We start from the raw sequence: 14,901 nt of genomic DNA, 5'->3' as shown, positions 1-14,901 counted from the left end.
TCTCTAGAAGGAAAAAATATTATCAACTCTGAAACAGCCAGAGTTTACACCTGACAATTAACTGGGCTAGACTTGCACATGCATCTACCTTAAGGCCAGGAAAGAAGGCCTATCCACCCTACTTATTTGAATTTGGAAGGCTGAATAGTTGATTACAGGGCCCAGTCAAAGCCCGATTTGGGCTGACCTAAGCCTGGACTCAGGTCCTTAGATTATGGATTGGACATGTACATGCTTCAACCTGGTCTGGCCCATTTGTCATCCTTGACTAAGCTCATAACATCACTTGAGTGCCTATGCAGGCTCAACTCCAAATGACTCTGTCCAACCAATCACAAACCATGTCTTAGTGCAGACCTCTTCTGAATATAGCCGAAAAAGGAGAAAACAAAGGATCTTCCTTCTAATAGATAGAAGAACAAAATATGATATGCATGAAAAAAAAAAAAGTAGAAAGTTGATCTCCATCCATTCAACAGCACTGACCCAATCAACTACCAAGTGAAGATACCAAACCTGAGTTCCAACTTGATGTTCGCTATGTGTCACCTTCATTTGCTAAGCCAAGCTAATAAAAGTCTTGTAGAATCCCAACTCCAATATCACTGTCCCTTCTAGCCTTCCAGACCTCAGATCAATCTGTTAGCCCATGCTATTTTCTCCTAGTTCTTCTACACCACAAAAGTAACTCTACACTCCTCACGAACTCCGCAATCGATGCTATTCTTCCACAGATGACACATGATAATAGACCAACTATATATATATATATCATCATCATCATCATCATCATCTAAGCTTTATCCCAATTAATTGGGATCGGCTACATGAACCATGTTCCGCCATTCCACTCAAGGACCAGACCTTTAGTTAGGCTATAAGTCATCAAGTTGGGAAACACTAGCCAACCTTTGCCCATTTCTCACTACACCTAGGTTCCGATGCAGCAGGTCGCTAACAGGGAACGCCCTAGCATGAGTTTGGAAAGTCATATTGTTTGGATTCTTCATGGAAGTTATGGCATCCGTAACGGCCGTTATGGGATCGTAAAGGCCGTTACGCAAAGGTAATAGTGGCAACCATGACATGTTACGGGGTCGAAACAGCCATTACAGAAAAAATGACTCATAATGGCCTCGCAACCGTCTGTTACAGGTCCAATATAGGTTTTTCAGGTTTTCTTTCAATATAAAAGAGAGAGAGAGAGAGAGAGAGAGACCGTAACGGCCATTGCAGCCCATATCGTATAGGTAACTATGGTGGCCATTACGGCCACCATTACCATTGCGAAATACCTTGGTATCAACCCATATCGACCATTACAGGTCAGCACAACCCCTTTTTTCCAGGACGAACCGATTCACCCCCATATGGAGTAACGGGTGTTGACTGTAACGTAACTATTTTTTAATACCATGGATTACAGAGGAAATCTTTTTCCTCCTTGCCCAATTAACTATATTAATCATTAATGTTTCTCATTGGCATAACTTAATTTCTCCTAGAAAGAAGATTCTCATCATCACACAAAATCAACACTAGCAAGAACAGATTTCTAGAGTCTACAAATAATAATTCCATTACTAAAATGCCATATTGTCATCTTTGAAAATACTAGCACTCAAAATGTGATCTTTTCACCTTTGAAATACTACCAAAAATTCCTACAAATATCATCATGCTACGATTCATTCTAGCATTGGAAATGCTTGCATTCAAATATAGTAAGGGCCTGTTTGGTTAGCTATAAATGTAGGTAAACAATGGTAAATATGTAATGATAACTTCCATATTTTCAGATTTTGATGGGTACGGATTTGAAAAAAGACTTTGATTGCATTACCTATTCTCTATGAGCCCCACCATGATGTATATGTAATATCCATGCCGTCCATTCATTTTGTGAAGATCGTTTTCAGGCATGAGACAAAAAATGAGGCAGATCAAAACTTCTATAACCCTTAAGAAGTTTTCAATGGAAGGCGTTCAATTTCCACTGTTGTTTGTGGTGTGGTCCACTTAGATTTCTTTGTTTGGTTTTAATTTTGGTTTACTTTATCCCCAAGTAATAGGTTGCGCACATGACGCGAGTTTTGGAGTATAGGGTTTTCTTATAAATAGGCACCCCTTGTAGCTTTTTTCCATTCAATAAAGATTAATAAAAATTGTTGCGTTTTACTACTGTCTGAGTTATGAAAACCTAATTAGGTGCGAAGCCCTCCCTTCATCGAAGGATTAACTACCTTGGTGCAAAGCCACATCTATCCCGATTCACCCTCATCTATCGCCATCTCTACTACCCATCTTCTATCATCCCTTCTTCTCACCTCACCCCATCATCTACACTTTGAATCAATCATCTATTGCAGCAATTCTCCTCCCCACAGCAGAATTTCAAAATCTGGCCCTACATGAGGGCTGAAACTTTGGCCGAGCACCACGCACAAACCATATATCGGATCGAGCTGAGATTTTAGGGTTTTGGAGTCCATCCCTAGCCGACCAGGGCCAAGGTGGCATTTGTCTGAATAGTGGGCCCCACACACATGTGGCCGGGATCACACGCACGTGCGTCTGGGCCATTGTTGTTGTCCACGCATGCGGTACTTTTCTGGTTCGTCTCTCTCCTTTCTTTCACTCCGCTTTCACCCAAAATCCCTAAACCTAACCCTAAATTACTCAAATCTCCAATTTTATGCCCCTTTTCTTACCCTAGGGTTCCCCGAATTGAAATTTCTGAATCATTTGGATTAGGGACTGATTACTATGCATGTGTGGATGATTATTTCTTATCTTTGAGTATCGTTTGGTTCATAATTTTTATTAATCCAACCCTATCATGTGTAGGCCTGGACCTGCATGGATTCCCCTTAATTGAATGGTTTGGACTTTCATGTGGGATATGGAATTTATGTCATTGTCTCTGAACTAACGTGATCTGAAGCCTGAAATCTCGCACATCATATATAAATTTCATGTCCTGCATCATACGTCATGTTAGGGCCAACTGTTACAAGGTTGAGAATTGCCCAATTTCGAGGTGGAAATCCCACTTTATTGCAAACAGCGTGCACTTGTCATAATTATAATTTAACCACCATTTACAAGCATTTACACCAAACCAAACAGGCCCTAAGGAAAAGAAGGATGACATATCATTGAAAAAACGGCAAGTTGAACATCATAGATAAATGGTTTGCCATAAAAGCTCGCCCTTCCTTTTTTTTAATTTTGAAAGATGACAATTTCACTACAAGAAAAGGGAACAATGCATCAAGAAGAAAGACCACTTCAACCCACAAAGATCCTCACCACTAAAAGATGACAAATTCATTGGAAAAAAAAAAAGGAACTATACATCAAGAAGAGATACCCCTTCTACCCACAAAGGAGGCTCATCACTTCTACCCACAACATGGAGATCAAGACTTCTTCATCCCGTATAACCCACTATGGATGGAGTCCTGATGCAATCGTCCCGCATCCCACACGTGCACACTCTGCACGTGTGTACAAGAAAAGGACCATCTTCCCTTTTTAACCATCCTCACTTTCCATTTTTTCAAATTTCTAGATTAGGAAATCTGCTCTTTCTTTCATAGCTTTATTTTTAGGCAGGGAATAATCTTAAATATTTTCTTATCTAAGTATCTTCTTATTTTAGAAAGCTTTGTTACTTAGGTGCTTTCCTATTTCATAGATTTTTAGATTTCATATCTTTGATTACAGATTGTAAGGTTGATTATAAATAGGACTTCTATCCTATGGAATAAGACAACTTGATCAATATTCTCTTTATGAAATTTTCTTCTTTTCTCTACGGTGGCTGTTGAAGTGAGGGAAAGTGATCTCTAGTTCAAGACCAAAGGACTATTGAGCTTGCTCACAGTCTTGCAATTGTGATCTCTAGCATCCGGCTAGAGGATTGTTGGATCTTTTCCATGATCTCTTTATTTTCTTATTGATTTACTTACTTTGCCTCTTGGGTTTGCATTAAGTCCATGGGATAATCCTGCTAAAATGGAGATTGCCACCATGCATAGCTATGTTTAAATCTAAACATTGTTTCTATATCACCCTAGTACGGATGGTAAGGATATCTAGGTGATGAGAAAGTTCGTCATATCGATTAGATTACTACAGAGGGATCTTCTAGGTGGACAGCTTGGATCACCATTTGGTAGGCAAAAAAGGAGAGGTTCCCTATCCTTAGTATACTCCACATATAATTTGGAGACAACTAAAGAAAACCCATTCAGCAATGCAATCAAAACATTTTTAAAAACCAAAACCAACTAACTGCAAAACTGACCAAACTTTCCAATGAGCTTGATATTCAAAGTTCAAATGATACACACAACACCAAAACGAAATTACCTGTCTTGAGAAGATTAGTAGGCCATCCTATCATCGCCCTGCTGATCATGTCTCTGAATGCCCCACTGCTAAGAACCATTGGCAGATGTGCTCTTCATACAGTATGATGTCATAGAACAAGAAAGCTTGGGAATCTCCAACATCTTTCTCACCACCAATCACAGCTAGCAGCTGAAGACTATCATAATTCATGCCCAGCTTGCTCAATATGGCCAACTGGTGCGGGCTCTTGAAATTGCAAATGCCCCAATTCTGGTGTTGTCAAATGTCAGTGGTTACAACTTCCAACTGCATCCAAATTCATCTGATACTTCAATGGCATGCTGAGGAGGGATGAATCTTCAGCTGGTAAGTCAAAGGAAACTTCTGCCCCTCCCTTCAAGCTGAAAATTAATATTGAGCTTCTTCTGAGCTTCTCTTCTCTAACAATACATTTAGCCCTTCCAAATCCCTTCCAATGTTGCTATTGACCAACACATGGCAGCTTGTTCTTCCCAGTCTCTACCAGGGCAGTATTTTCTTAGATGATCTTTTATCTAGCTACGGAATGCCTCCAACTTTTCCGTCACCAGGTGTTGAACACAACAAGAGAAAGCAGGGCTTCGGGAGGAAGAGGGGCCCTCCTTCTGAATTCCAGCATTGCAACATGTGGGATCCACCTTTTTCTCCATGAACAAATGGGGACTTATGCCAAAGAAACAGTGTATTACATATCCCAAAACAAGGCAGATGTTGGGAGTATTTGGGTCATGAAAAGTACTTAGAAATTAAAACAATTCTATCAACCATTCCATGTGGTTAGAACTATCCTTGTACATCAACTGAAAACTCATCGTAAAGCAATTGTCATTGGTAACCCTACTGTTACAACATAGAAGCTGAGTTAAACCATTCTTTGATATATAACATCTTCATGTACAATTGCCATATATTCCATTTAGCTAGATGAAAAAGATGGCAAAAGAACCAACAAGCTGAGCTTGCCAAGCTTCTCGCTGCTTTCATTAAAATGTTATTCCATCTGTTCTGGTCATGATCAAGGCTTCCATCAGATTCGGCTTGTATATAGGTTCACGCAAAGGCTTCTTAACCCACAAAGTGTGAATAACTTCTTTATCCTGCTCTTAAAGATTTGATTCTGGAAAAGAAATGCTACTGATCTGATAGATGCAGACGAATTGCCACAGGCTCTTCAATGCATGATGAGAAATGGTAATGTAATGCACACAAGGAGAGATTAAAGAAGCAATTACTGACATGTGGATTCTAGATCCAGCCAAGTCATGAGATGGGCCCAAAGTGAACATAAGCTGGCCAAATTGGGGGTCACCAATCATCAGGTGAGCAATATGCATGAATAAATGGACAGTTAGGGGGGAAAGGACCAGCTGGCCATGCGTGTGTGGCCATCAGAAAAGCGAAATGCCTTCTTCTTTTTTGGGATGTCACATTCAAGAATCTTGCACATGAGTGTCATGGATGACCTTATCACTGCTCATTGATAGTATCATTTAGAGACAACCAAGCCCCCTTCCCTGATAACTTCTTAGTTGGTGAGAGAAAGATCTTCCAATAACTAAAAATCAATCATGGTCCCACTTGCCATTTCAACACCGTAAACTCCTAGCTTTCCTAAGTGCCAACTTGAGCTTCCTTTCTTCTCTAATAAATCCTGAAAAACGAAGACCAACAAGAACGGCACGCTGAGCAGAAGCAAGTACTTTCATGCCATCTCTTAAACAAGTCAGCATGATCCTGTATGCTGCACGGAACCTCCTTGCCTTGCAAAGACCATGCAGCAGCGATGAGTATGTGAATGAATCTTTCACCTTCATCCTATCAAACAGTTTCAATGCAAAATCCAAGTGACCCACCTTGCACAACCCGTGGATCAAGCAATTTGTAGCCACCAAGTTAGATTGGAAGCCGCTCATCTCCATGTACTGCAAGTGACCAATGGCTGCATCTATGTCACCGGTCTTACACAACCCGTCAACCAAGATCGTATGTGTGTAGTCATCCCCATCAAGACCACCCTTCTCTATCTCTTCAAGCAACTGGAACGCAACATCCAACTTACCCTCTTTGCAATACACATTAATCAGTGTGTTGTACGCCACCATATCCAGTCCAATCCCATCTCTAACCATCTCCTCAATGCAAGCACTGGCCTCCCCAATCTTACCTAACTTCGCTAATGCAGCAATCACCGTACAATACACAAATGCATCGCGAGTATACCCTCTGCTCTTCATCTCCGAAAAGATCTCAAACCCTTGCTCAACCTTCCCCGATCGAAAGCAACATTTCATGACTGTCGTATACGTCACAACATTTGGAGCATGTCCTGACTCCCCAAGCTCCTTGAGGATCCTCCTCGCCTGGCCCAACCTCCCCGATTTGCAAAGCCCATCAATGAGTGTATTGTATGTTACAATTCCTGGAGTAAACCCCAACTCATCCCTATTCCTGAACAACCTAAGCGCTTTTACCGCATTCCCGGACTTACAGAGGCCATTAATTATTATATTATACGTGGTCGAAGATGGCCATATATTCTTCGAGACCATTTCAAGAAACACCATGTAAGCCTCTTCGGGCCGTCCGGACTTAAAGAAGCAGTGCATCAGAGTGTTGTAACTCCAGACATCGGGGAGGATACCTCTCTGAAGCATTTCGTCGAACAGGTCGAGGGACCTTGTAGGTAGGCAATGCTGAGTGGCGCCAGCGATTAGAGAATTGTAGGTCACGACGTTGGGCTCGATGCCTGCTTCCTGCATCCTGGAGAGGACGGAGTGGGCCTTGTCAACGCCAACGAGGCGGACATATGCGGTGATCAAGGTGTTGTAGGTGACGACGTCTGGCGTGTAGCCAAGCCGGATGCCGTCGATTAGGATGGACTCGGCCTTGGGTAGATTGCTGGCTTTGCAGAGGGCAGAGATGCAGATGTTCAATAACCGGGTTGAGAAGCTACAAATCATTCCTTTGGTGATGGTGGAGGGTTGGGAGATGATTGCTCATGGGAGATCTCAACCTATTTGCGTTTTGGGGCCCACCTTTCCGTGAATTTAAGCCGTCGATATCGGCTGGTGAATGGAGGGAGGAAGGGAAAAGAGATGTACTATGCAGAAATGAAAGTGGAGGGAAAGGCGTCCATGAGTGCCAGTGACATGTACCACACAAGTGGGGCTACTTGATACTCTGGTAGAGTACGACGGTTGATACGCAGGTACTCCTATTTTATTCTACCGTGAGATTAATACATCATTACCATGCATAATGGGAGGAGAAAACGGACAGTTTTGCCCATGCAATTAAGTTTGAGGGTCGTGGCCTTTAAGATTATGCAGGGTATTAATGAGATTTTAAATATACTTTTGGTACGCAAGGAATTTTGAAAATCTGTGTGCATACGGACGCGAGGGGTGCACATCGAACCGGTGAACCAAACCAGAACCGGCTAAACCGCACGGTTTGGTTCAGTTCTGAAATGCACTAGTTTTGGATTCGGTTCCAAAAATCAAATAACTAGTGAGTTCAGTTCTCAGTTTAGGGTTATGTAGAACTGAACTAGACATTGAACCGGACCATAGAAATGAATTTGGAGGCCGAACCTGAATCCGGACGGTAGAATCAAACTTGGAACCGGACTTGGAACTAGACAATAATTATCATGCTTAATCGGTCTTGTCTTAAAGCTATTTTATGAGTTTATAATGTATTTTAGTTGTCTATTTGACTCATGATTTATGATTTACAATGTCATATTTGATTGTTTCTATAAATATCTTTTTATACACCTTACATAATATCTATATCATTCATCAAATGGATCACAACATGAATGGACTTGGGCTGGATATATATATATATATATATATATATAAACCATGCAATTGGGTTGGAGAATAAAAAGCCCAAAATCGTATAACTGAACCGGTTTTTACGGTCCGATTCCGATTTGATTCTAGGGTGCAAATGGTCCAATTCCAGTTCTGATTTTTCTAGAACCGTTAGAAATGGTTCAATTTCGATTTCACTCCAAAACCTAACCAAACCGAACCGCGTGCACCCCTAATAGACGCATTGGAGTTTAGCTATGTCATATAGAAGGTTTGGATTTTACCCACTCCTTTCCCTTTCTAATTTTCTAGTCCACTTAAAATTTATCCAACAATGACAACATATGGTTCACCGTGATGACTTTGTAACATCTACAATGCATCTTTTATAACTCATATTAGGATGTTGGCCCAAGAAAGAAAAAAAAAAAAAAAGGACTCTAAAACTCAAGTAGGCCACATACTTGAGCTGATTTCATTAACCTTTTTTCAATTAACACTTGTTTGGGTTTAATTCTTTCTCGTTACCTAAGTTCTCTTTATGAATAGTAGAAGAGCCAACGAGGAGCTTTCTTAGGGATAACTCTATCCACTCCGTTGGTTGGGATCAAAACTACACATCAAATGATAAGGGGAACTTAAGCATCCTTCTCTTGGAAATCTCTGTCAAGACTGTCTCATCAAACAATTCTTTATAAATAAAAATAAAAATAAAAATAAAAATCCTCTTTAAGGGAAAATAGCATGCAATGCAGGTGAGTTCAGGGAAAGTATTTCAAGGATGCTTCTATTTCGAATTTAAGGTTGCTAGACCATAACTTCACGGGCTTAGCGCATATCTTAGGTGTTGAGGATCTACTAAGCCTCAAACTAGATTTCTTATTGAGAATGGAAATTTGACAAAATTGTGATTTGAACCCTTACTCTGTTCTCTTTTTTCTCTTGGATTGTTTAAAGTTCCATGCCATCTATAGGCTTGGAATGGATAAGAACATCTGCATTTATGTTTTTATCTATGAAAATAGATAGTGTTATGATGTAGGACAACTAACCACTTGCTTTAAAAGTTCAAATTGATAAAGCGTGGTGAATCAATCCATTTATCTCATACACTGGCCCAACATCCCATGGGTTAGGTACTCGGTCAAACCCCTATCATGAGCCCCACATTACATGAGTTCCGCCTCATATGAGCCACCTGTCTCACACAAGCTGCCCACCCCAAGTGTGCCCCTATATCCAACAAACCACCCCACTCGATCTCAACGTAAAAATGCACCTGCATTATGTTCCCCCCTCCATCCTTGGTTCATCTAGTTGAAATTATCAATGAGGCTCTTCAGTTAAGCCTTTTTCAAGTAGTTGATGAAATTGTGTGAACTCTTCATCCCAATGCCAAATGACTTTCAAATCTACTATGAAAGCCTAACGGACCAATTCTTCTCCAATCATCAAAATTGATCTTATTTAGCTTAACTAATATTCCAAAACACTCAATCACTATGTGATTTTATTTTATTTTTGGAAAACTCAAGATCAAAGACAATCTCTTGAGATTAAATTTGATACATGAGGAGTTTACTCCTGTCATTTCAGTCATGAATCTATTGATCATCTTTTCTTTAACTGCCCTTATATCTGCTGGATTTGGGTGCACATTCTCTGTAAATTTAGCCTCTTTCATGTTTCAGACTCTCCCAATCAACAATTTGTTCAAGGTCTTATCAACTTTTGATATCGACAGGGTCAATAACATCATGAATAAACTTTATATTAGTGGTGGCATTGTTGGAGAGAATGGAACAATTGAATCTTTAATCATTTATCCCTGGGATATAAGATCCAATGCCATTTATGTCACTGGACTGCAAATAGGTAGGATGTTCCTTAATGTTATTTTTATTTGTTGGGATCTAGTGAAGCCGATGCCCACTATCCTTGGCTTGACTAGGGTTCCAATCTTTGTGGCCTTGAGATGAGACCTTCAAGCTCAGATAAAAAATTGAGAAAACTAGACTGGGTCACCTGTGTTGGACATAGGCCAGTGGGGCCCATTGGTGGGCAATCACTAGTGAGTGGGTCCCATGAGGTTAAGCCTCTTTTTATTAATCATTTTTCTTTCTTCTATTTAAAGTTGAATTTTAAATTTGACTTTAAATGAAGATTTAGATGAGGAGATGGGGATAAGACCGAATAAGTTCTGGTCTCATCCAAACTCCCCATCCTTCCCTATAAATGGGAAGAGGCTCTCTCATAAATAACACATTAAGCAGCAACGAGAGTAAAAAGAGGAAATTGAGAGATTAATGTTTGTCCATTTAGATTGTCCTTAGGACAATCTAAGCCATAAATCGTAATTTGAGGCCATCTATACCGTAGAATCAGAGGGGTGATTAGACCCATTTGCTCTAGGAATGGTTAGGCGGACCACTAGATCTGGATTGTTCATCTTCGGCTTTGTGGAGGTCTCATATCGTGTATACCGTCAAATCTTGAGGGCTCACTCTTCCGCGCAGACTTTCAGTGGTATCAGAGTAACTCAACAGTGGATCTCCAATTTATTATTTTAATCACAAAAAATCAGTGGCCCTTTTTATTATATTCTATATTTTATTTTATTTATACATCAATCATTTATATATTCATTTATTATTATTATTATTATTATTTATTTTCTTCCTAAGGTATGTAAATTAAATAATGATAATAATAATAATTGTAATATCAAATATGCGATATTTGAATTTACATCCTATTGACCCAAGAAGATTTATAAAAATATATTTGTATAACATATAATCTTCCATTATAGGTTGCATCATTTGATAGGGAAGACTTAACTCCGACTCAGGTTATGCACAACCTTTATATATATGAAGCATCCTAGCACTAAGTTTTCTATTTTCTAATGAAAAATGGGCTTAGATCTAATCGTATCAAACCTAATTATATCACACATATAAATGTTATCATCATGAAAAAAAAAGTACTCAAATATTAAGAGTCCTATCATCACCAATGATCATGTCCATTTATGATAGATCCGATCATTACCAATAATGATCACTGTTGATGATGAATCCTCTCATCAATGTTAATCATCATGATTGATGATGGTTCCTATCACTATGGTCCCTTGATCAATAGTGAATAAAAGGATATATTAAGGAAAGTACATTCCTATGCATGCATACGTACATGTAATAATCAAGAAACACGTGAGATATACATTTTGACTGTAAAACTCCAAAAAATGTGTAGCCTACCTTAAATAATTATAATGTGAGCTACACATTTTGGAGTTCAACAATCAAAATGTATATCTCACGTGTTTCTTGATTATTACATGTACATATGCATGCATAAGAATGTAGTTTTCTTAATATATTCTTCTATTCACTATTGATCAAGGGACCATTAGTAATAGGAACCATCATCAATCGTGATGATCAACGTTGATGAGAGGATCCATCATCAACGGTGATCATTATCGGTAATGATCGGATCCATCATGAATGGACATGATCATTAGTGATGATAGGGCTCTCTTAATATCTGAGCGCTTTTTTTTTATGATGATAACATTTATATATGTGATATAATTAGGCTTAATACAATTAGATCTATGCCCCTTCTTCATTAGAAAATAGAAAACTTAGTGCTAAGATGCTCCATATATATAAAGGTTGTGCATAACCTGAGTGGAAGTTAAGTCTTCCCCATTAAATGATGCATGTAACCTATAATGGAAGATTGCATGTTATACAAATATATTTTTATAAAAGCATCATATTCATCTTAAATAAGAGAACTTGATTGATCTACACCGCCTATTCAGGTATGTAGACTTTTAGATCTCGTTAAAATGAGTTGACTACTTTTTTATCTTGAAATTTTAAATAATACGTATAAATGTTGATGATTAGTGCCAATACCTTAGATCATAGCTAAGTAGTGATACTTGATGCAATGTAGAGATGGCCACCAAAGCACTAATCGATGAACAACTCAAAGGTCAACAATTCGATGGTAACAACTACAAAGACTAGTCCCACGCAATGCGAAGCCTTCTGGACGAGGACGATATATCGCATACACTCGATGAGGTTTAAGAAGAACCTATACTGGTTGAAAACGAAAGTTTAGGACATATGGCTGCAATGAACCGCTACAATAAGTGATGTAAACAGAATCGTTTTGTCCATAATGTTTTAATTAGCACAATGCACAAAGAACTTATACCGACGTATGAAGTACATGACACCACTAAAGGAATCTGGGAAGCACTGACAAATACCTATGCGCATAATTTGGATGCAAAAGTTTGGACAATGGAATTAGAATTCCAGGAATATAGGATGACAGTCGACTGCCTTATCAAAGATCATATCCGCAAGATGGAGCAAATGATAGGAGCCATTAGGAATGTGGGGTGTAAATTGACTGAAAACCAAAAGATAATATCAATGCACCATTCTTTGCTTGAATCTTGGGCCCTGATTAAAAGAATTCTGAACCATACTGATTCTATCACCATGTTCAAAGACTTTTGTGGTCATTCGGTATAAAAGGTTGAAATAAATGCAATTCAGCCAGGTTCGGTCAGGGCCTTTATAACAGAGACCTAAAAGCGGAAAGCTAACAAGAAACGGTACAAAGTTCACGAGAAGGCAAACAAGAATGACCAAGAACAGAAGTCTACAACACCTCCTCCAAATCCCAAGAAGGAGAATGAAAAGAATACGTACAAAAAGGCAGACATAATCTGCTTCGTTTGCAGAAACTCTAGCCATTATGGTCGGCAGTGTGCCCATAAAAAGATAGTAATTCCTAAGTCACTAGATACTTTGTATGTACGGGTTTATTCTTAAATCATTTCCATTAATATTATATCTAATGAGTGGATTTTGGATTCAGGCGTAAGAAAGCACGTGACACGAAGTCATCAAGGACTCAAGGAATTCTGACCTAGAGCCACGGGAAGTTACAAGGTGTATATGAGAAATAATGCTGTTGAAAACGTACTAAGGATTAACGTTTACCATCTCCGTACGTGCATAGGTCAAACAATAATCCTCCATACTACTCTTTATACACCGGGCATGCGTCGTAATTTAATTTCTGTTTCTAAGTTGTTAATTGATGGTTTTGATATTCATTTTTCCGGGACACGAGTTTCTTTAAGACTTAATAACCTCATCTTTGCATGGAAAAATTTAATTTTAGATTTATTTATTTAACATAGATAGTGATAATGCACCTCTTGCTTTATCTACTATGTCGAATGAAACTATAGCATTTGAATCTCTAAAATGACATGTGCGACGAGGTTAGATCACATCGGAAAGGATCATATGACAAGACTAGCACATTCTTCTCTATTAGATTCATTATCCAAAATTAATTTTTCATTTTGTAAATATTGTGTGTTTGGGAGGACTTCAAAGAAACCATTCCCTAAAGCGGCTAGGTCTAAGGGCCAACTAGAGAAAATTCATTCAAATATTTGTGGACCATTGAATGTACCTGCTAGAAATAGATGTCAATACTTTGTCACTTTCATTGACGATTACTCATACTATGGACGTGTATCTCATCTCATACAAATCTGAGGCTTTTGATTGTTTTCTTAAATATAAAGCTGAGGTGGAAAATCGGCTTGAGAAAAAGATTAAAATCCTTCGATCCGATAGAGGTGGCGAGTATACATCTGAAATATTCAAATCATTTTGTAAAAATGTTGGCATTGTCCGACAGTGCACAATGGCTTACACTCCACAACAAAATGGTATTGCAAAGAGAAAGAATATGACATAATTGGATATGGTTAGATCAATGATGACACAAGCCAATCTCTTTACCACATTCTGGGGAGACGCACTGATAACGACCATTTACGTCCTTAATAGAGTCTCATCCAAATCCATTCCTAAGACCCCATATGAGATGTGGTCTAGGAGGATTCTTTTTCTAGCCAACCTATGGCCTTGGGGATCTTTGGGATATATTTTACTGTCTGCCCCGCATAGAGGAAAACTTAATAGTAAAATCATTGAATGCATGTTCATAAGGTACCACATGCATTCAAAGGGATACGTTCTAGATTATGAAGACTATGGACGATAGATAGAGATAGAATCTTGAAACGTGACCTTCACAAAAGATAAATACCCCAGCTGAATAAAATAAAAGATTACTATAGAACTTTTTGAAAATTATGATGCTCTTATAGTTTGTCAGCATAGTGGGAGGACATCTCAACAGTCTCCTTAGTTAGTCGAGGCGAAAGAGGATTGATTCCCCGAAGATACTTCGATATTGAGGGGCAGTTATTCTCTTGCATTGCGGTTGATGGTGATGAACCTAATTCTTATCAGGATGCATTATTATCTTCTAACTCAACCGATTAGGTTACTTCTAAGGACGAAGAGATCTCTTCCATGGAGAAAAATAAAGTTTAAGAACTTGTAAATCTATCTTCCAATCACAAAATGATAGGTAATAAGTGGGTACTCAAGATCAAAAGTGTCACGCCCTAGACTCGGAAATCGGGCTCACAAAATTCTCGATCGCCGAATCCGGTGCCGACAGCCTCCGTAGTACCCCATTCTCGACTCCCAACACACATACACCAGATTTCGATCCTAGGATCTTACAAGGAGGATTTTTCAACGTACATTTA

General features: G+C 39.0%; 1 protein-coding gene across 1 annotated transcript; it reads right to left on the bottom strand.

The window, feature by feature from the left end:
- Nucleotides 1-5,256: 5,256 nt before the first annotated feature.
- Nucleotides 5,257-7,707, bottom strand: LOC131258207 (putative pentatricopeptide repeat-containing protein At4g17915). The gene has a single exon (XM_058259345.1). It carries the CDS (start codon nt 7,356-7,358, stop codon nt 5,985-5,987), a length of 1,374 nt encoding a protein of 457 aa, XP_058115328.1. The 5' UTR covers nt 7,359-7,707; the 3' UTR covers nt 5,257-5,984.
- Between the last annotated feature and the right edge of the window lie 7,194 nt (nt 7,708-14,901).

The sequence above is a fragment of the Magnolia sinica genome, chromosome 10 (genome assembly GCF_029962835.1).
Source record: "Magnolia sinica isolate HGM2019 chromosome 10, MsV1, whole genome shotgun sequence".
NCBI lineage: Eukaryota > Viridiplantae > Streptophyta > Magnoliopsida > Magnoliales > Magnoliaceae > Magnolia > Magnolia sinica.
This window is presented reverse-complemented; position numbering and strand designations above follow the sequence as displayed.

What these genes read in the sequence shown, in the direction of transcription:
- LOC131258207 (XM_058259345.1), bottom strand. Translation starts at nt 7,358, where the DNA reads ATGATTTGTAGCTTCTCAACCCGGTTATTGAACATCTGCATCTCTGCC.